Source organism: Pangasianodon hypophthalmus, chromosome 17, assembly GCF_027358585.1.
Source record: "Pangasianodon hypophthalmus isolate fPanHyp1 chromosome 17, fPanHyp1.pri, whole genome shotgun sequence".
NCBI classification, from domain to species: domain Eukaryota; kingdom Metazoa; phylum Chordata; class Actinopteri; order Siluriformes; family Pangasiidae; genus Pangasianodon; species Pangasianodon hypophthalmus.
In genome coordinates, this window is record NC_069726.1 from 14712361 (window position 1) to 14735317 (window position 22957).

At 36.4% G+C, this 22957-nt stretch overlaps 1 protein-coding gene across 1 annotated transcript; it reads right to left on the bottom strand.

Annotated features, from left to right (window-relative positions):
• Window positions 1–7536: 7536 nt before the first annotated feature.
• inpp5kb (inositol polyphosphate-5-phosphatase Kb) lies at window positions 7537–22197 on the bottom strand. The gene is made up of 12 exons (XM_026941704.3): window positions 22066–22197; window positions 19387–19485; window positions 18453–18561; window positions 17272–17388; window positions 16947–17122; window positions 16272–16383; window positions 16022–16131; window positions 12124–12331; window positions 11723–11860; window positions 11466–11549; window positions 11268–11372; window positions 7537–9638 (listed from the first exon to the last, which is right to left on the bottom strand). The coding sequence occupies exons 1-12, from the start codon at window positions 22110–22112 to the stop codon at window positions 9567–9569; spliced, it is 1377 nt and encodes a 458-aa protein (XP_026797505.3). The 5' UTR covers window positions 22113–22197; the 3' UTR covers window positions 7537–9566.
• Between the last annotated feature and the right edge of the window lie 760 nt (window positions 22198–22957).

A 22957-nucleotide genomic window follows, 5' to 3' on the forward strand; every position in this document is an offset into this window, starting at 1 on the left:
CAAAGTGACCAGTGAATATATGGGTCAAAGCAGGAGTCAAGACTTGATTACTGTGTGGAATGTTTAATGGTGTTTTGCTTCGGTTGTACACTAAAATTGCAAGGTGCCACACAAAGCCCAAACATTACACAGAAACAATTATTAACTAGAATTTACATTTTCTGAAGAAAATGTGAGTGGTGCTTGCCCATGCAAAATTTGACACTGACATGCAGCTGCACATGCCAGTCATTAGGGGGAGCTACAGGTCTGTATGTGTTTGTCGAACCATAAATAATTTGACCTATATCAGTAGCTGTAATGATTGTATTTAACTCAAGTTTTTAATATAATAGGCTTTATGGCAGTCCGAATACCCATAATGCAATTCTCATCATTGAGCTGAGCATTTTGACATGTCACATGTCTATGTAGCAGTAATTTTGTGATTCCACTTATTTTGGGCATTAACCTGCATGTGACATGCACATGACATGCACATGATGTCACTAGAATACCCATAATGCAATTCTCTCCATTGAGCTTTTGATATGTCACATGTCTATGTTGTGGTTGTTTTATGATTCCACTTATTTTGGGTGTATGTGACATCATGTGAAGTGCATGTGACATCACTAGAATACCCATAACACAATTCTCCTTATTAACCCTGTCGATTTGAGTGCTCGTTCTTGTCCATAGCACAAACAGTGTGGGACGAGTTACACGCTGAAGTCTTGTCTGGAAGTAAGACTAATAATAATAATAATAAGTATGGGCAATTATAATAGTGATGCTTGCATTGCACAGTATATAATAATAAATAATTGCGCAGTATATAATAATAAATATAATAATAGAAGTTCACAGAGTGATTGTTTGAAACTAATTGTTTCAAACAATTAGTAAGATATTTTACTTGGTCACTAGTTAGCTAGCTATAGCTATGTAACTATGGGTAATAATTTTTTTAATAGTTTTTGTTTGTCTGGTTTACTGTCCTGGTTTTCCAAGCTTGTTCTGTGTTTGCTGACCATGAGTCAATCGTAATTCATGTGTATTTTTCTGTCCTCTCTTTGCGCTTCATTCAACAAGTTGATGGTGAAAGGTTTCGGTCTGCTCTTGTCCCTCAGCTTTTAGTTTACACATGACTATCCCAAGCCCCTGCTTCTGATGTATTGTCCATGTGCTTGCTTGACCCAGTGATCTGCGTCTCTAGAGCATGCCATCCATGTTCACGGTGCTTCTGTAACACTGAGTAGACTACCAGAACAGAAACACATACTAACATCTTCCAAAGACATTCTGTTATCAAGTCTTGAATGCCTGAATACTGCCTGGATGTGTATTAACCTTGGCACTCACAATTACTGTATCATCATATTAATCTGGATAGAGGATGTATTCACAGCACTACTACTATTACAAAATATTCCTCTAATATCTAATATCTGTCAGTAGCTCGACAGAGAAACTATAATGGTGGGGCACATTTTTACAGGCAGATAGGCAGATGCATTCATGATTTCAAAATTCTTAATGTTTTTCACATACTATGTTATGCCCTACTGGTTTCATGCCATGTTTCCAACCACAGAAAAGTTGTTTTAAACCACTTCTCTCTGTCATTGTATTTTCTTTTCTTTTTTTTTCCATTCAGAGCCTTTATGTTTGTCTCCAAATCTGACATGGCCAACCTGGCCTAGCAACTTCCTTCAGTGTATTTTCTTTTCTTTTTCACTGCAAATCCTGTCACTATTTTGTACCTAAATTGCTTCCTGATTGTTGTTTCATACATTGACCAAAAAGTCTCCATGTTATGTTCAACCTTTGTCCATAATCGCCTACCCACACCCCCTCCAATCTGCGCTGCTCAGTCACTCACAAATGAAGAGACAATTTCAGATTCCTTTTCACTGTTAGAAATATCAGTACTGATGAAAAACACCATGTGTTTTGGTAAAATTGTTCCAAACTTAGCATGTGAGTCATGAAATATGCACTGCATTTTTAGTGTATCATCCACCGTACATCCTTATACATCCTTAACTTTCTAAATAGACTTTTTGGAGAAAAAAAAACAACTTTCTATAGACCTGTCTTTTAACATGTTTTTAGTGGTCCAAGCATTAAGCGTTATTCTCCATCATTCTCAGACTAAACCACCGGAAAATAATCTTACAGAACACTGCTTTTAAATGTTAATAGATAAAAGCATCTGCTAAATGAATAAATGTTACTGTATTAATTTCACCCTTGTGGGCAAAGGAGCAGTGCACCTGGCCCTAGCCACCCAGAGATGGAGAGGGAGAATGATGCAAAATGGGTTGAGATTAAATTACTGTTGTTTATTATTAGTGCGTCTTTCTACATTTGATAAGGAGGATCAGCATAAATTACAAAAGTAATCCATGTATGGTGGATGATAGACTAAAAATGCAGTGCATATTTCATGACTTAAATCCAATGATGTTTGTGGACACAGCTGCATATGACAAATTATATAAACAATTTGAAATTATGCACATTTAATTCATATTTGATTTACAAATATGCAAATTCTCCTTATATGTTAATTAATAGATTAACTAACACACATGTTCTAACATACTTAAGGTGGTTATTATTCACATATGAAGTCATGAGACTCACATCGTAGTTAAGGTTGCTCTTCACGAGTTTGTGATTAGTACATGCCTTAACTCATCATTAGTTCATATTTAAGTAAGTATTAATTCAGTTATTAGTGAATGATTATTCATGTACTGTTATTGTAAAGTATTACCAGTTCTTGTTTGTTTTATTTCATGTTCATTGTCTTTGTTTTCTTGTTTTTCTTTCTAATAGACACCAGTCTGCACTTGCATCTGCCTTTCAATCCATGACAAATAACTGTGCAAAAAAAATAAAATATTACCAGTATTACAGTATGTATAAGCTTGTTGTCAAAAACTTTATTACAGTTGGAAAAGAAAACTTTCAAAATATTATGAACTATTAGTCTTTTTTGTATTTTTATGTTTATACACATGGTTTGGGTAGATAATATCTGTTATGAAAATTAAAACAGAAATTTAAGTATTTTGAAGATTAAAAAAAAGCTAAAATATGTTAAAATGTAGCATTTATTAGCACTCATGCAAATAAAGCTACAGGATCTAGGCCATGTCTGCCTTGGACAAGCAGGGGTTTAAGGTACAGGGCTGGGACAGTGTTGGACAGTGTTAGCGGTAACTGATTCTGTGCCACATTTGAACCAGACATGAAAATGAGTCATGGGTCTGTGACTGATCTGGGCCCAATATCATAAAATTAAAGGTTGAGCTGGGCCAGCCCTTGCCTAAATTCATATCAGATGTACAGAAAGTGTGCTGGTTTTGGCCCGTTTTGCAAAAATAACCTGGGCCGAATCTGTTTGCCAGATTTGTTACAGATCTTGGGAATGGTTTGGGCCAGATCAGGGCCAGAGTACTATCAGGGGAAGATGTTGGGGTTATGGTCCTTGAGGGGGGTGGAGTTAAGGGGTAGATTTAAGACCAAATAACTGTTTCCCATTAACAAAAAGTCCAATTGAACTGAAATATGGTTTGCTGCATTGGTCTGCTAATGTGAAACTGGATTTTTAATCATCACTGAATCAGCTAATAAACACAGCCACCTTCAGCCAGTTTTCAGCAAGCATTTCATACAACTAGCGTTAAGCTATTATTACAGACTTTACAAGTATGTTCATGTATGGTCTCGTAATTGTTCTATGTAACTTGGCAAGAACTGGCCACTGGGTACTTGCAAAGTGTGCTTGGACCCCACAGCCATGTGTTGAAGTTGTTAAGATGTTAAGTATCTGCATGTTTAATTTAGTACCTGCAGTTTTTACCTTTAAATACCTTACTATACTCTCTCTCTCTCTCTCTCTCTCACACACACACACACACACACACACACACACACACACATATTCATTAAATATCTTAGGTCCATAAGTATAATTTAGTGCTGCGTTAATAGTTTTTGCAGTATTAGGTGACCTCATGGCGCAGTAAAATCCTTTTAGTGCCCTAGGCTTTAGGGTTCTTGTAAAAATAAATGTGTTCCCTTGGAAAAGAGAACTCTGCCAAACAGTAATGGTGATGGAGCAGGAGACCAACTCTCTCAATCACTCTAATGACCAATTATTAATTATTTTTGTCTTTAATTCATTTAATTGCATCACTGTGGCATTATGTATTGCAATGCTTTCATTTTACCCATGCAGTCCTCTCAAGCATTTTTACACTAATGGCTGTGTTTATCAGCCTGCTGTCAGTTATGTCCTTATATTATAGCAGAATCTAATGGCGTATAAGTGATCTCTATGAATCACATAAAGACATTTGTACATCACATATGTATAGTAAGTAAAATTAAATGTGTGTTTTTTGTGACTTTTTACTTTCCTTTACAGGCCTGTTGAAATGTGTGTGTGTGTGTGTACATTCTCTGTGCACTTTATTGGAACACCTATACATCTGCACATTACAGGTCTGAGCTTACAGGAAGTCTATAGAAAGTCAAATAAGCACTCTTTACAACCATGGTGAGCAGAAAAGCATCTCAGCATGCACAAAACATGGAACCTTGAGGTGGATGGGCTACAAGAGCAGAAGACCACATTGGACTCCTCTCCTGTTAAGAATCTGAGGCTATCATGGGCACAGACTCACACAATCTGGACAGTTGAAAACTGGAAAAAGACCAGTATGTTTTTTGTTGTTCCTATGAAAGTGGACAGTGAGCGCATGTGTGTGTGTATATATGTATGTATGTATATGTATGCATAACAATCAGACATAACATTAAAACCACTGACAGTTGACGTGAATAACGTTGATTATCTCATTACAGTGGCACCTCTCAAGGGGTCGGATATATTAGGCAACAAGTGAACAGTCAGTTCTTGAAGATGATGTGTTGAAAGCAGGAAAAAATGGGCAAGCGTAACGTCCAAATTGTGATGGCTACACGACTGGGTCAGAGCATCTCCAAAACGGCAGGTCTTGTGGGGTGTTCCCAGTATGCAGTGGTTAGTACCTACTAAAAATGGTCCAAGGAAGGGCAATAAGTGAACCAGAGACAGGGTCTTGGGCAGCCAAGGCTCACTAATGCACGTGGGGAGTGAAGGCTAGCCCGTCTGATCCGATCCCACAGAAGAGCTACTGTAGCACAAATTGCTGAAAAAGTTAATGGTGGCTATGATAGAAAGGTGTCAGAACACACACTGCAACACAGTTTGCTGCATATGGAGCTGCATAGCCGCAGACCGGTCAGAGTGCCCATGCTGACCTCCGTCCACTGCCGAAATGCCTTCATTGAGCACGTGAGCATCAGAACTGGACCATGGAACAATGGAAGAAGGTGCCTGGTCTGATGAATCACATTTTTTTTTACATCATGTGGATTGCTGGGTGTGTGTGTGTCACTCACCTGGGGAAGAGGTGGCACCAGGATGCACTATGGGAAGAAGGCAAGTCGGCAGAGGAAGTGTGATGCTCTGGGCAATGTTCTGCTGGGAAACCTTGGGTCCTGGCATTCATGCGGATGTTTCTTTTACATGTACCACCCACCTAAACATTGTTGAAGACCAACTACACTCCTTCATGGCAAAGAGTTCTCCCTAATGGCAGTGGCCTCTTTCAGCAGGATAATGCGCCCTGCCACACTGCAAAAATTGAATGGTTTGAGGAACATGACAAAGTGTTCACTGTGTTGATTTGGCCTCCAAATTCACCAGATCTCAATCCAATCAAGCATCTGTGAGATGTGCTGGATGAAACAAGTCCAATCCATGGAGGCCCCACCTCACAACTTACAGGACTTAAAGAATCTGCTGCTAACATCTTGGTGCCAGATACCACAGCACACCTTCAGAGGTCTTGTCGAATCCATGCCTCGACGAGTCAGAGCTGTTTTGGCAGTACAAAGGGGACCTACACAATATTAGGCAGGCATATTTATGTCTCTATTACAAACAGGAATGAGACAGGTAGCCACCAATCAAAGGACAAAGAATCAAAGTATTAGTATTAATCAAGAGTATTAATTTCTACTGAAGCTGCTTTACGTAAGATAACATGACTTACTTGTGAGTGAACCTGGCTAGCTATTGAGTTATAATAGAATAAAATATGGCAGGGGTGTTCTATGATAGGAAAATAATTGATGACTGGGGGGGTTGTGATGTAGCCCAGTGTGAAGCAGAGGTACTGTTACCACCCTGAAGTTATTTTCCAATAACAACAGGTCCCTGCCGCATCAATTTGCTAATAATTATCATTTCTAATCTATTAATCAATGATACATCATATTTTTAATCATAATTTTTATTACATGCAATGTTGTGTAACATCAGCAAGTTAATCTTCAAGTTAATAAAACAACAAAAACAAACAAACAAACAAAAAAACAGCTTGCCAGAAGGCATAACACCCTCCATCCTGAAGACTTTCCCATGGAGGAAACCTACTGACTGTTACAAAGCACTGACACTGGAGATTCCTTCCATAAACGTTAAATAAACGTCTCTGTACAGACGACAGCTTTTCTTTGCTAAATAACACTTTTTCAACCTGTGAATGAGTTACTGTAGAAATATTATTATTGAGCACATTAATGTAACCATGTGATTTAAATTACAGCCAGCACTTCTGTCAGCGCTGCTGTTATAGAAACGTCTGACCAATCAGATTTGAGAATTCAACAGCGCTGTTGTATAACATCAGATAGGTATTGCTGAAGGGATAACATGAGCTAGTAAATTTACGTTAGCTGACAATTTTAGTGCAGTGCTGTGTTACTGGTAAGTAAGTGGCTACCAATTTAGCTAAAGTTGCTAAATAAGGATGTGCACTTCTGTTTTTTGTCCACATCTGAGCTTTAAACAGTACATAAGTAGCTGTTTGTGTGTAGCATTTTCTTTTTTTTTTATTACCATCTCTATTGTAGTTATAATGTATTTATTGAATACATTAGTGGTTCCCTCCATCTCTCTGCAAAACTTTAGGGAGTTAAATCCATGGCTAATAATTCATAATGACGGTCCTATTGTTTACAGCAACCCTGTACGTGTGTGTGTTTGTGTGTGTGTGTGTGTGTGTGTGTGTGAGATAAAGCTCTGATAGATCTAACAGGCTCAATGCCCTAGGGAATGAAGGAATGGAGCATAGCTTCAAGTCTGCTCGTGCTGATTTGCTGGTGTTTGGGCAGATACACAGGCTTGAGGTGAGGTATCTGAGCTTTGCTCTCCTGGCTGCGTGTGTTGAGGAGCGGAGCAGGTGCCTCAGGCTGATTTATGGCTGTAATTATGCATGAAAACACTCCCAGTTGGTGCAACACACCATCTCCACAGCTCTGTGTGTGTGTGTGTGTGTGTGTGTGTGTGTGTGTGTGTGCGCGTGTGCGTGTGTGAGAGAGAGTGCGTGTGTGTGCTGGAATCATGAAGGTTAAATCACATCAGAATTGATCGAGTGCTGGGTTTCTGGAGCACCTTACCCGTCTGGGTGCTACATCTGTTTGAGAACATTGATTAAAAGGGCTGCTGTTAGAATATTAGTTATTTCGCTAACTACATGGGCAGAAATGCTGGACTTTGAAATGAACAGTGCTTTAGTTATGCACAACAGTGTTTGTTCTTTCATGTTGGGCATCAGACACATCTCATCCTGCAAATTCTCCACAAAGACTCTATAATTCTGTGATCAAGCTATAAGTGGGAAAGTTCACCAGGAGTTCACAAGCAATATCATTTTCTTTTTCTGTGCAGGAAATGTTCGACCCATTTACACATTCTCTGTCTAGCATGATAACACACTTAATCCTACACACACACAATGTGGCACTGTTACTGGTTGCATCTGCCCTTCTCCGTCACCTACATAATCATATCTAACTAAACCACAATAACAGAACTAAAATCCTTCAACCGCTGATTTTGGTGTTCATTGGCTTGGTCATAATTTGTAAGGTAATAATGATTATGTTTGAAAACAGGGGTTGGGTAATTATTCAAGTAGCAACACTGCCATCTGTGGGGAGTAATGAACAAGAACCGCTGCTATTATTCGTATTGGTATATTCTTAAGTCATTTAAATAGTACTTAGCCTGTAGAATGTATTGACATTTCTTATTAAATGAACACTTTTCTTCATTAAAAATACAATTAGACAAATGTCTTCAAATTTAAAATCATAAAAAATATGCTACACAAAAATGTCCATTTTAATACTATTAGTAAGAAAATGGAATTCACACCAGCTCCTGTTTGATGAGATGAGAACAGAAAACAGAAACTCTGAGACTGGACAAGTGTGTTAATTCTGAAGGATTTTCAGATCTATGCAGATGCTTTAATAGAGTATACAAATGCATGGACTATAAGATACACACTAATCTGTCTAAAATTTACAAATGTTATGAAGAGCTTTCTTTCATGCTGGATGATTCACGCACTAAGAATGAGACCACTGTATATTAGCCTATAAACCACATGCTGTAAATGTGGGTCTCACATGTAAAATGCACAGTGTCACAAAGTGTCTTTTCATTTCTTTTTACTCAAAATTTGATAAACAGTGAATGAGAATCTGGTTGGCATTGCACTGCACACATGACTTTGCAAATCGGATGTCATGTTCCTAACAATTTTGCCATCTTGATTGATTATAATAACATTATGCTACCTTTATAAAGTATTTCAGCATTGTTTACACCAGGAGTCAGTTCACTGGACACTCTCTCTCTTATGTACTGTATTTACTGTATTACTTTAAAGGAAATCTTACCATCTTTAGTCTCATATTCAGATTAATGAGCAATGCAGGCCCATGCAGTTTGTATTACCAGAACAGCCTTTAATATATTAGTCCCATGTTCTAAGTGTTTTTCATTTCATAAAAAAATGAAAAATGAGCCAAATATTCTTGATACAGTATGAACTAAGCAGATGCCTAATTGGGCTTTTTTTATACTTGAATAATCAAGTGATGTAGACTGTACTTTTTTCAATTAGTAACATTTTGGTTTTCCTAATTTTCTCATTTGCTGGCCACTATACATGACAGATTTGCTCAGATTTCCCCTTGCTCTGATTTGTGAGAACTCTGGCTAGAATTAGAGGATGTCGGCACAACTGAAACTCCTTTAATTAGAACTTTGAGTTCAGCTACTGCAGATTACACTTTGTGTAAATATCTACACACTACTGGCTAATCATCAACACTCAGTATATTATTCAGCCAATCTCATCCTTTTTCAGTGAGCTTTCACCCTGTTTTTATTTATACATATGCTTTTCAATCTGTGTCCATGGAATGAGGAAAATTTGCCCAAATGTCACTGATTGTCATTTGACTTATTAAAGAGTATGTTTTTGCACAGCGGATGGGTTGTGTGCTCAATGAAGAAGGCACCGTATAGGAGAAGAAGGAATAGTGGTGTGATCAGCTCCCATGCTTAGAGCCTGTACACTACAGTAATGTACAGTACATGTACAGTATCAGTTTAGTCTGAGATTTTTGACTATTAAACATTCAGTTTTTATCTGTGGATGAAGTTACTGTGGCTGCAATCCATCAACATTCTCAGGCACCAAGTCTTCCAGTAGAGCAAACCTAGATTCCATTATCTGAAACACACAAACCAAAGCATGGTATGAGCTTCAGCTCCATAACTGACTGTAAATACTACATTAGATTTGTCTAAGATGAAAAATGAAATGAAGAGGAGGCTTATCATATTTGTGAAATGCATACAGTGATGATTATTTTTCACCTATTTAGTATTCAGTCCTCAAAATGATCAAAAACAGTCTCAGTTATCCTGTATTCTAGATAAGTATCCTCAGTGGTGGTTGACAGTTTTATATATTTAATTTCGTGACAGTAGTGTCAGCTGCAAGGCAAAGGTTATTATATTATATATTAATGAGCTCATTCTAATGCGTTATCATTTCTTTAGAACCAGTTATTTCACATGAACAGGTTACTCACTAAATATAAGCTAAGCCTAATATTAAACAGCTTAAAAAACATGTTTTAACAAAGAAAAGCATGCCATGGTGAAGGTTTCTGTAATGATACATTTGGAAGGAGTCTCCAGTCGCACTTTATAACGATCAGTAAGTTTTCTGACACAGGAATGTCTTCAGGATGGAGGGGTTGCAGTATCTTGGTAACGAGATAAACTGTGATTTGGTGAGGGAATGACTATTTATAGCTGCTATAATGCACTGTAAGTGATAACAGGAAATAACTTGTTTCATGGAATGATCCACAGTTAAATGTAACATAAATGGTTAAACAGCACAATGTGTCATTCATTAATAAATGAAAAATTATAATCGCTGTCAAATTGTTACAGTACAGGAGGAATAAAACACTTTGGGATGTGCGCAAAACACATCTTGTCATTGATTGCTTTTCTATAACACACCCATTGTGTGTTATTCCTTACATACAGTAAATTTGACATTGTTAAATAATTAACAGTAAGAATCATCTACAGTTTTGCTGCAACATCCATGAATACCATTCATGTTTTCTGGTGCTGCGGGTACCAAACAATCATGTGTGCTTGCTGCAAACCTTACTAGTACTTTGTGTAAAAAGTTTTTTTTTTTTTTTTTACCTGCTTCTCCATTAGCATTAGGGTCTGCTGTATATAACGGTGGTGTCAATTAATGTGATTAATGTGAGTGGATCATAGATTGATAATGGAGACAATTTCGCAGAGATCACAAAATGTCATTGTCATGACTACGACTGACAATTTCAATATATTATTAATATACAGTATTTAATTACAATTAGATATTTATTTTGAGCTTAGCCCAGAAATTTATGTAATGAACACAGATAAGCAGAGTGATACAAACAGTGAAATGTACCAATGCAGTTATACTAAATATCAACACTGCTGAAATGCCACTTGTCCAATTAAATTAGTGGAATAGAAGTAACTGTTGTACAATCAATACTATCTGACCCATAAAAAAGGCTGTTTTATCAGTATGTTTCTGGCATAAAAGCAAGCGCTTGCTCTAAAATGGGAGAAAAGCTCCAAAAATGCAAATATGCATTTTAAATAATCTAAGGGTCCACCCCGAAAGTCAAGGTAAGCACCTGCTTAGATTAATAACTTCCAATGTGTATCTATTGACTTATCTTTTAAACTTAAGTGGCCTAGTTAAGTCGCCAACTCTGAATACGTCCCTTACTTATCATGATTTGTAAGTATAATGTATAATGGATCCTACCTGAAAAGTAGGGCTCAGGCCCACCAGGGACTGCATGTTCCTGCTGTAGTAACCCAGAATGTAATCCCCTGCCAGCAAGGGGAGGTCATCTTTATTCATTCTCAACTATTAAAACAGGTAAAATAGATGTACAAATCATTCAAAAATGCACACATGAAACATTACAACAGCCATCTTTGATTCGTTTTCCATTAATACCTGAACCACTTCACTGACTTCAGCAATCTCATCCTCCTTGACCCACACAAAGGTAATGTAATCAGAGGGACTCTTGAAGTTAGTCTAAAGGGAAGAAATATTCAGCATAAAACAGAATTTAGCACCCACTCCCAATTATGAGGAATGCTAATTGTCTTTTTCAGTCTCTTTTTGCCATTTCTCTTTTTTGATCTCCCTGTGTATCTCAATCTGTCCCATTCTGTCTGTCTATCTGTTTAATCTCCTCACTGTGTGACCTTGTAGAGGCCAATCCAGTCCGAGGTGCAGGCAGCAAAGTTATCCTGGATGCTGTAAGTCAGGACTGCGTCCTCATCAGCACTCCAGTGGCCCTCAGCACTCACACACACTAACGGCTTCTCCACCTTCTTCTGCATCTGGAAGCAAAGATACAAATCACACAACTTCATCATGATCATGAAGGCAGGAAAAATATCAATGCACACTATTCTGCTTTGTTGTACTAAATATTTAATTTATTTGAATATTAACATGGAGCACATATTTGTCCAGCAAATGTCTTCTATTTTGCACATGTAAAATATACAGGATGAATGTTTGGTGGTATTTGAAATAGAAATTGCTGTACCTAACATAACCAGTTCACATTTTTTCAGTGTTCAGTGAGAACAGCGCTTACCTCCAGGGTGAAAGTGCCGATGACAGGTTTATGGTCACTAACACCGTATGATGTGTCGCAGGTGTACTTGTGCTGTGACACCTTCAAAGAAAAGTCTTTTTTGTCTGCTGATGATGTTGTTGAGCTACTCTCTTCCTCATCTTGTGAGCATTTAGGCTTTATCCTCCACAGGATCCGATCAGTCCAGGCCGGCTTCCGTTTCTTTCCGCTGAGCAGTTATAGGCATATAACAGTGTTACAGTGTTATAAATAATGTGTATGGATCAGAATCCAGGACAGATTGCTGTAGCCATGTAGGTGCATTTGACCTTTCCATACTGGATCAATTCCAAATCAATCAGAGAAAGAAGAAACACAAATTTGAACTAATTCATTACATCTTGGCGTCTAGACCCAGCTTTAGAGGTGAACTCAAACCACTCCTTCTTTATGGCTGCCTTTGAACTGAGTTTATACTATCGGACATAAGGTTTTGGCTGTAAAAACTGACATAACACTGCTCCCTAGTGGATTTAAGGAGTAAATTGCTATAAATATGTCTTACATAGCCTGTTTTTCATGTGTTTCAACTAAGGTGTATAGCACACTCTACATATTCAATCATTATTGTATTACACAACCTACTGTTATATTACATTACCATGTAAATTAACAGGGCAACACACTTAGTTATTTGGTGCTTTGATGCTTTTTAAGAGTGACTGGCTAGAGACATGCCATGCCATGGATGTACATGAAATAATGGTTTATATATGTATTATGCAATTCCAGTTTAAAAAGAAAAAAAAGAATCGTGCTATAAAATAATTGCAATACTTGGCATGCAGAGCTAAAGGAAGCTAATAATATATAAAGGAAGATAATGTTTTATATATATATATATATATATATATATATATATATATATATATATATATATATATATATATATATATATAGGAAAATAATTAACTACATGGTTTTCACCCTGAAAACAGCACTGTCCAAAGTGTTTTTTTAATTCTCGTATATCACAACAATTTGCCAATGATTTTTTTTTATTATTTATTTATTTTTATTAAGGAATGACATCTCATACTTTCTAATCACTACTTGGCATGCTAGGTGAGATAAGAGGAATCAGAAAAAAAAATCACCTGATCTCATAAGCTTGTTTTCCATTCCTTTACTTTATTACTTTATCAGACTTTAGCCTCCTCTCTATAAAATCTAAACTTAAGTCCTTGAACTATGTGCTACAGGTCAAAGCTACATTCAAGTGCCTAAGGAAACAAAGACTTACTTAGCAAATACACCTGAAGGGATAATTTTGGGTACTTTTTTTTTACTGTGCAACATAAAGAAGAACAACTGCAAGAAAATAAGTGAGACTTGGATCTTTAAAAGCAGACTCATATTTTAATCCTGAACAGTTTCTGTTAATTAATTAACCAACATGCTAAATGTGTTATTTGGAGGTTACTTACATCAGGCCTTTATAACACATTCATAAGCATTGCAGTAATATTTTATAAAGTGATTTATGAAAGCTTTTAGGTCAGGTTGTGAGGTGAATTTAGAGGTTTTACAAGTGAAAAGAGAACAGCTCTCAATTATTATTATCATGGGTCGATTGATCAAGATTGATTTTTTATCCTTATCATCAAAGTTATTCGTTTGTTTTTAATAACAGCACATTCATGACACTTTCATAACAGCACTATAAATGCAAATTTGATTACTACTTTAGTTTGAGGGCATTAAAATAATTTTTGGCTGCCACATGCAATTCATAAATAAGTGAAGCTGTATTTTAATAATGCTTCATAGCAGTTTTGCATGCAAATGAGCCAAGAGCACTTCAGCCCAAAAGCATTCAATTCCATGCGCCTATTAGTTGTAGATGCAGTAAATCCAAAAAGGTAAGATGACAGAACACTTCATAGAAAAATTCTCAATATTTCATGAATATGCTCTTAGATAAAATAAGATAAAATGTAAAAGATTACGTATACAGTCTCAAACAGTCAACCCATAATGTAACTGAGGGTTTTCCCTTTTTCTCTCATTCATGTAAAGGCAAAGCAATATGCTCCATAAAAACCTTTAGGTTTTTACATGAGCCTTACATAAATCCTCCAGTATTGCTTTATGAAATATTTATGCAATCCTTGTAAATTAATTATAAAGGCAGGTAGGCTACCCTTCTAATAAAGTGTTACCAACGTGATCAGCGGTGATATTGTTGAGCGGCGCTGCAGGAATCTTATTCCATAATGTTAGGTATAAATCTTTTATATCTCTCCAGTCGATTAAATCATAAGTGCCACATTTATACTTTTTAACCAGTCCAACCAATCACAGCGCACTCTGGCAGTGTCCCAGTCTCTGATTCCCAAAGATTACAAACTTCAGACAAAGGTGATTTCATTAAACTACACAGACAAAACTAAAGCTCACTAGGTAATAAGTGAGGAATAATAATGACAGGGCATGCTATTACAGGAAAATAATCTACAACAGGGTGGCATGATGCATTATCATACTGAAAACAGCACTGTCCATAGTGTTTTATTTCTCTTAATCCACAGTAATTTGCCAGCAATTAAGGAATGACACGTCATACATTTTTAACCAGTCATAGTCACAGGTAATGTGCAGTCATTCCCTCACCAACCTCTCTTTTTTCTTCATCATGTTACAGAAAAACCAAAAAGTAATTTGAAGACTCTCCCATGGCAGAAAACCTACTGAACATTACAAAGCTCAGACACTTGAGAATCTTTCCATAAATATTAAATAAATGTTTCCTAACAGAAACCTTCACCAAATCAGCTATATGCTATATAGTTTTTTTCTATATATAAGAAAAACTATATGTTTTTCTTTGTTACATAAAAACATTTTTTTAATCTGTTTATTATTAGCTTTAGATTATGAGGAACATCTTCCTTACTAGTCCTTGTGAATTAGCTGTTACTACAGAAATGATAACATACTGGAATAAGCATGTTAATATAAACCTGTGATTTAAATTATAGCCAGCACTACTGTCAGAATTGATGTTACTGTATATAAAAACACGTTCTGACCAATCAGATTCAAGTTCTGTGGGATAAGGTTTTGTTAATTATTTTCTACTGTAAATATAGTCTACTAGAGTATACTAAAAGAAATGACTGTTTTCTGTTTATACATAACTGCATGATGCTAAACTGTTTTGTTACTAAATTGGACAAATAAATTGGATAGTTGTGATAGACGTTGCTCAATTTTGAGCAACATAATTATGTGTATTATGTTGTCTTCAGAACATGACAGGCTTTATTTCATGATTATGCAAATTTTGCCCTAAAAGTGCTGTCACAGTGAAATGCAGTGATGATAATGAAATTTCTGAATAATCATTGTGCCGGTTGAATATTGTGATTATATTGTGCAAATGATTATTGAAACATGGTTACTGACTCCACAGAGACATACAGCCACACTGCACTTACAGCTTAATACCTACTGCAGTGGAACTAATACACACTTTATAGGTCCTAGCACAGAAAGCGGATATAGCATCCCTAATCCTACTTCAGTGAGCCTCTTACTGCATTGCAATATTACACAATATGTCCAAATAATCTGCAGTTTCTGTTGGAGGTCATCCTGTAGGAGCAACAGTCACAGTACAGACATCTAGAGCAAGTTTGTTGGAGCTGTGTGTAGATGAGGTAAAGAGAGTTATGGAAATGTTTAGTGCTCTTTACAATGATGAGCAAGGAGTTTAGCTTGGAAAAGTGGCATCTTACATAAAACCAAACTATTGAGTGTATTGAGTCTGAGAGAAGTCACAAAGCTCTCTCTGATGGGAGGTGTGGTGTGTGTGTGTGTGTGTGGTGTATATTTACTGAGTGACGAGGGGTTTTACCTCATGTCATAGGCCTCAGAGAAGCGGCTAAATTTGTATGTTGGTTTGAAGTCTAGAGGTCCTTCTTCAAACTCCTGCAATAGCGGCTCCTTCTTTTTCATCATCACCAACTAATACACACACACACACACACACACACACATACATATGGGAGCATCAGACATGATATGAGAGTGCAAACACATTATTTACTCACCACATCACCCACAGGACATTTACAGAGGTTTGTGTGTGTGTGTGTGTGTCTCACTTGGTCTTTATTCCACAGCAGGTTGAAGCGACCACTGTTGATGGAGGAGCGCAGGAAGTGCAGGCCGTGATCTGCAATGCGGAAGTTGAGATCACCAAACCAAAACACCACCCTGCACAAACACACACACACACACACACACACACACAAATATGTACACAGTAAGTGTATAAGTGCAACAAGTATGAATGAAGGTGGATATAAATGTAAGCATATAAAGAAAAAGAGCATTAAGGTAGATTAAATCATTAACAATAATCTTTGGATAAGTTGTTTAACTCAGGACCTGCAGTTATAGGAAAATAATCAACAATGGAAATGTGTTACATCCGTTACCAACTGGGAGTTGAGTATTTTCGACGTAAGTGCATATCCCTGAGTGTTGAATTTTATTGTTATACCACAGCAATTTCACAACTATTACAATTTTTTTATTCAGTGAAGAACAACATCATACCTATTTTTAGAATCACACTTAATGTTGTTGAACATCCACAAAACAAGTTAGTTTACATTATCACAGCTGAAAAAGTTGTTCTTCATCTGTCAGATATACAGTGTTTATGCCCCTATAAAAACTCTGCTTGTATGTCTGTACTGTGGTGCATTTGCATTTTATATAAGAATGTGGTTGAATATGTAAGTGCGTGGGAGTGAATGAGGCGCAGCACTGACTTGTGGTCAAGCACATGTTGTGTATTGTTGAAGTCGAAATCTTGCGAGCTTAGGATGTACTCAAACTCATGCACACGCTGCATAGCATAGTTCATGTGTGCTGCTAGGTGGCAATTTAGGAAGCACAGCATGTGGCCATAGAAGGAGAACCGCACCGACACACCACCTTTATTCCCCTGTGAAGGTAAAGAGATCACTTACATACATTATATAATCCCTACTATATGATATATAATGATAAAGATAATGAATAATTCTGAGAGTTTTATAACATAAACTCAAGACAAGAATGAAAAAGTATATGCGTGTGTACTGTAAGTAATACCCAATATCCAAAGAATCCGGTGCGGGTGTATGTGGTCTGCATGTCACGGATAAAGGGAAGATGAGCCTGTTTAGCAAACAGGAGGAGGAGGAGACCCTGCATCCTCACAGAAGTCACCTAAGGCAATATACACAAATACAACAATGCATATGTATTATATATAATGGTTTTGAACAATTTTTTGAATACTATTTGAATACTTTTCAAATGTATATCTTTTCCATAAATTAATTAAAAATATGTACGTAATCAGAATATGAGTAATGAGAGTTTTCTGGAGTTGTATGCCAAATGGTAGCCTTATAGTGCACTACTGAACATAAATAATACATAGAAGCTCATGTGCATTTAGGCCTACCTGTTATTATTAATGTTAATTAAAAAATAAATAATAATAATATGTATGTTTGTTTGATTAACTGATTGATTGATTGATTGATTGATTGATTGATTGATTGATTGATTGATTTTATTGGGGCAGCAGATAATTTTTCAAAGTGTAAGTTATATAGTGAAGTGGATTTTTTTCAATATTTTTTATTTTATTACATTTTTTATGTTACCCTAATGTTACCTTATTTTCCCTATCTTAGTAGGTTTTTTTGGTTTCTGTTACATGTGAGGAGTGAATTAATCCTTTTTGTTTCATTTGCTTTGGATAAGTGAATAAATAAATAAATAAATAAATATTACATTTTACTGTTTATGTTACTATTACACTACTATTAAAGTTTATTCTGTCTATGGCAGTAACAAATTACATGTTCAGTAATATTTACATAAATTTGAATACTAGCTCTTCAGACTGTGTTCCAATTATAGTTAACTTAGCTTTTGTAGAATTTCCAGTCCTGAGGTTCAGTCACTGTAATGTTTTATTTCTCTGTAGGGCTACAGTAACAGCAAAGTATCAGGGTGAAGGAGACTGGCCTGCCCTGACATCAGTGTTGAAACACAGTTAATCACTCTACTTGGAAATAGGTCAACCATTCAAAATCCTGATTCCATCACAAATCCACTGGTGAAATACAAAGAGGCCACTGTTTTCTCTTTTTCTAATGAGGGGCTGCATGAAACTGTCTATTGTTTTCCTAGTCCATTTTCAACTGAATAACAGAATAACAGCACCCCATCACAACCAAATTTAATCATATAACCATTTTCCCAGTCCAGTGTTGTACCTTGACAAAGCCGTTTGGTACAAGTGTGTTCATGAAGAGGTGGCTCCATGAATCTTCTGCTATCAGATCAGACATATACTTCACTGGAGTGGCTCTCACCTCCTGCAGACTGCAACACATGTGTGTAATTACAGTGTTAGCTTGTTAAAGTACATAAGTGTTAATATTACCAGGACTTTTATGTTATGTTTTAAACTAACTGGATATTTCCTGGTAGTTAGTCTCATGTAGACAATGAGGAAGGAAGGTATTGTAAAATCTTATTGTATGTTATTGCTAGTTGATAGAAATATAGTTAGCTTCATCCTGTTGCACATGTATATTTACTTAAAGAGAATGTCCTGTTAAAGCTTGTGTACTTTTCTTGAACCCGAACCCGAACCCAAAATTGAACCCGAAATGCATACATGTCAATTTATATAAAGAAATAATATTGCAGTCTAGTTGTAAAATTGCATACATCCACAGTACTTACACCATAATTGCATATATAATTAATGTGTAACTACACAGTTATTAGAGGCACAACATAAAACAGGAAAGAATAAACCCTATAACTTAATATAATCCATAAGAATAAAAATTTTTTCGAGTAACGGAAATACAATATATGAGAATATCAACATCATGTAACCTCAGAAATAAAGCTACCATACCTTACTCTTCCTTGTCACTGGGGTGGTACCTTTAAGAATCTTTTATACCTATAGCAAGTATCTTTATATCTTTGAAAAAAATTAAGGTAGGTAATTGGAACTTAAGTACTACCTTTGAAAGGTTACTCTAAAAGCTTAACAAAGGTACACCATATGCACTTTCCCAGGTAAAAGATATATACTTAAGGTACAAAAGATGTACCATTGATGGTACCACTCCAATGACAAGGAAATATACAGTTTGGTGCCTGTTTTCTGTGAGTATGTGAATATCTCACCCTATCACATAAAGATCAGTCTCCAAGTCAAGCTGTAACAGTGACCTCACGTCAACTGGAGGATCTGCTGTGCCAACGTTCCATGTCACTATATGTAGTCTGAAAGAAAGAGAGAGAGAGAGAGAGAGAAATTGAGACACAGAGAGTGACAGAGAGAGAGAAATTATCGCAAGGAAAATTAAAGGAAAAGAAAAGGACAAGAGCCATGTAAAGGTTCAAAATAAAAACTGAAATATTTCAGACATCTCAAACACACATGAGTACCAACATACCTAGTTACAGAATCTGAGTCAAAGGACAGCTCAAAGCTTAACAAAAGCAGAAAGTGTCAGAATGATGAAGGGACAAACCATAAGCATGGCAAAATAGGCCATAAAATGATGCATAATGGTGCACAAATGGAGCACTGCAATGATCAGCATGGGTTGTGTAGTAGCAAACATCTTAATTTTCATACCGTGATACACATAGAGTAATTGCATTATTCTTCAGTGTGAAACTTCTGCTATTCATCATAATATGTTTAAATCAGCTAACCACATATTTGTCATTTAAGCTGAAGAATGTGTATCCTTCTAGGATACAAGGACAAGGACTGATAAAAGAAAATTGGTCTTGCAACTTGGTTCCACCTAAGCTTTTCCCCTTTTATTAACACTAGAAGCATAGTATAACACAAACTGTTATAGCCTGAGCATGCTGTGTAAGTGTCAAGCCCTTATGAATATAGCTGGTTTGCTTGTATGGTCTCATTCATTTAATTAGTAGTGGTGAAATAAGAAAGAAAATCCACCACAGTCAAAAAAAAACCTCCTTGCTGTGTCTACCACAGAGCTGGAAGGCTTGGTCCAGGGTGTGGGACACCTCCTCAGTGGCTTCATCGCCAGAGCTGAGGTTCTCCACACACATGAGCAGCTGTAAGAGGCTCTGGCGTAAACACATCCTGCTGGACCTGGTGCTGGTGTTGCTCTCTGAACACACTCATGTACCTTCCAACACCATCGCCATTTTACTACCGCCATTTTACTAGCACCGCCGACCAGCTACTGAGTAACACCAGGCTCTATAGGCTTACTCAAGCCCAAGGACAATGTATATGCTTTGAGGTACTGTCCAAAATTATTTCAGGAATCTGTCCTACTTTTGACAAAAATGCCACAGAGGAAGTTCTGAATAGATAATAATGATTAATATTGAGGCTGAGCAAAAATGGAAAGGTCACTCAGATCTCAGGAGACTGAAGTCCTATAATGTTCCTAATGGAGATTATTCTTTCCTTGATGTCTTTTTGCATTTTTCACTCACACAGCTTCTACAAAAACACACAGAAGCACAGAAAGTCACTTCCTGATTTTGCACTCCATTTCTTCTCAGCAGGTGTCCATTTAGCTCCACCGAATTTGCCACACACTTAGAAAAATACTCCAAAAGAAGGCATGTGGTGTAAGCCTGTTTTCAGGTTGAGATTGACGCCACAGTACCCCAGCAGTTATGTGGCAGTAATAATACAGGCTTTTGGAAGAATGTATGTGAGTGACTGAGATTAGTTGGTGTGATCTGTAAGAGGCTCAAAATACACACTGATCTTTATATCGCTGAGTGCTTTGTTACTGTATTTGGACAAAGGTACTGGAAGGCATTGAAATCAGTTTTATAAGAATATTTGCACTAGTAATGTGATTATTTCCTTTCAGCTCAGTCAAAGAGAGGAAGAAAACTCACACTTGTCTGGAAATATGGACCAAATGTTAAAAACGAGGCTAAGGAGTCCAAAATAATACCTGCTTTTTACAGTTGCTGGGTTTTTGTTTGTTTGTTTGTTTGTATTTTACATTTTATAGTTTTTAGGTATTTTTTCAAAGTGAACAACTCTGTTTAGTGTGACTATAAGTGAAGAGTGGAGAATTGGGAAGAGATTGTTTCTGTACTTTCGATATAGAATCCATTTAAGACAAACTGTTATTTGTCAACACAAACATCTATTAAAATTAATTCGATAGAAATTCTAACACTGAAATTCAGAGCTGATTCTCCTGATAACCCCTGCTATTGCTTGGACACATTAACAGGCTTACAATCTTCCTCCCTCCTGTTACTGACACATTTACACGAATAAAAATTAGATTCAAATAAAAGTGATGGTGCTGTTTTCTAAAAGCATGCAACAACTACAACAACAAAACAACTATAGTAATAATAATAATAATAATAATAATAATAATATATTATCTGAATTAATTATATATTACCATCTCTGAGATTTTGACTTTAATTTCAAGATTTTGATTTTGTTGTTGTTGTTGAATTTTGATTCTCCAGCCATATATTCATCTTATTTTTCCTTTTATGTTTACTTTCCTGTTCACAACCATTTTTTTTTGGATTCTGTACATACCTATGACAGACATTTTATACTGTTTTATATTTTAGCACAAACAAGATTTGTTACTGTGGCTAATAACATAATAATAACATAGTCACTGTAGCCCAAAGTAAACACAGAAGTGCTTCAGGTTCTGTCTGATGTGTATGGATATGACAAAACCCTTATTGTAATCATAATGAAAAGATAAATAACCAGAATTCTTTTTTAATGCATTGTTCCCGTGTTGAATCGTTGGATATTGCATGACGCATGTTGCTCTAAACTTATTAAAGAGCCCAAAAATATGGTCCTACCTGTATGCATGATGTCGTTGTCTGCTTTGGAGAGTCCCAGCATTCATTGTCTAACAGCAACACACACGGCGTACCAAATGCTCTCTAAAGCTTTTACACATAATGAAAATTCAGCACAAGACCACAGTAAACACCCTGTCATATATCCTGCATGCTAGTCTCGCTCAAATGTCTTCTCTCATTGGTTGTTGATGGTTGCCTTTGAAACAATGGGCTCTGTTGGATGGAGTTTCAGAATGTGAGAAAACGGTGTCTGTGAGTGACTAACATTCCTGGTTATAAAATGTTAAAGGCCTGCTTGTAATAGCATGGTCAAAACTCAGATAAGAACTAGGCTATTCAATGACTGAGAATTAAACAAGAAAGACATTTTGATTCATAAGAAAACACATGAAAAAAATCTGTAAAGTTGGATGGGGTAAGTTATTTTTATCACTAGCTAAAATAACTGCTAAATGTCCACTTGTTCTGCATGCATTTAATTTAAGTGCTAAATCTAATTTAAATTTACACACTGGCCAAGTTCCAAATAATGAACGCAGGATTAGACTAATCTGACCTTGTGAACACAGGTTTAGACCAATCTTACTACATCTATCCAAATCCTGATTAGGCCAAAGTTTTCATAGGGCTTATCAGGCTTTCAATACGTTTTTCCATGCACAGAACAGGGCCGTTCACTTACAGCAACCCTCTAAGGCCTTTCTACAATGTCTAAATTGGTAAAAGATCTGATTAAGTAATAGTATTACTGGATGTATTTACTACTCAGGCATGTGTCATACATTTCTTCTGACATCTTCCAATTTGTGGATATTCCTTTGGGTAGTGTAGTGAAAGTAAAAACATTTTTTGAAGAATTTCAGAACTGATTGTGATTGTGATCTCCCAA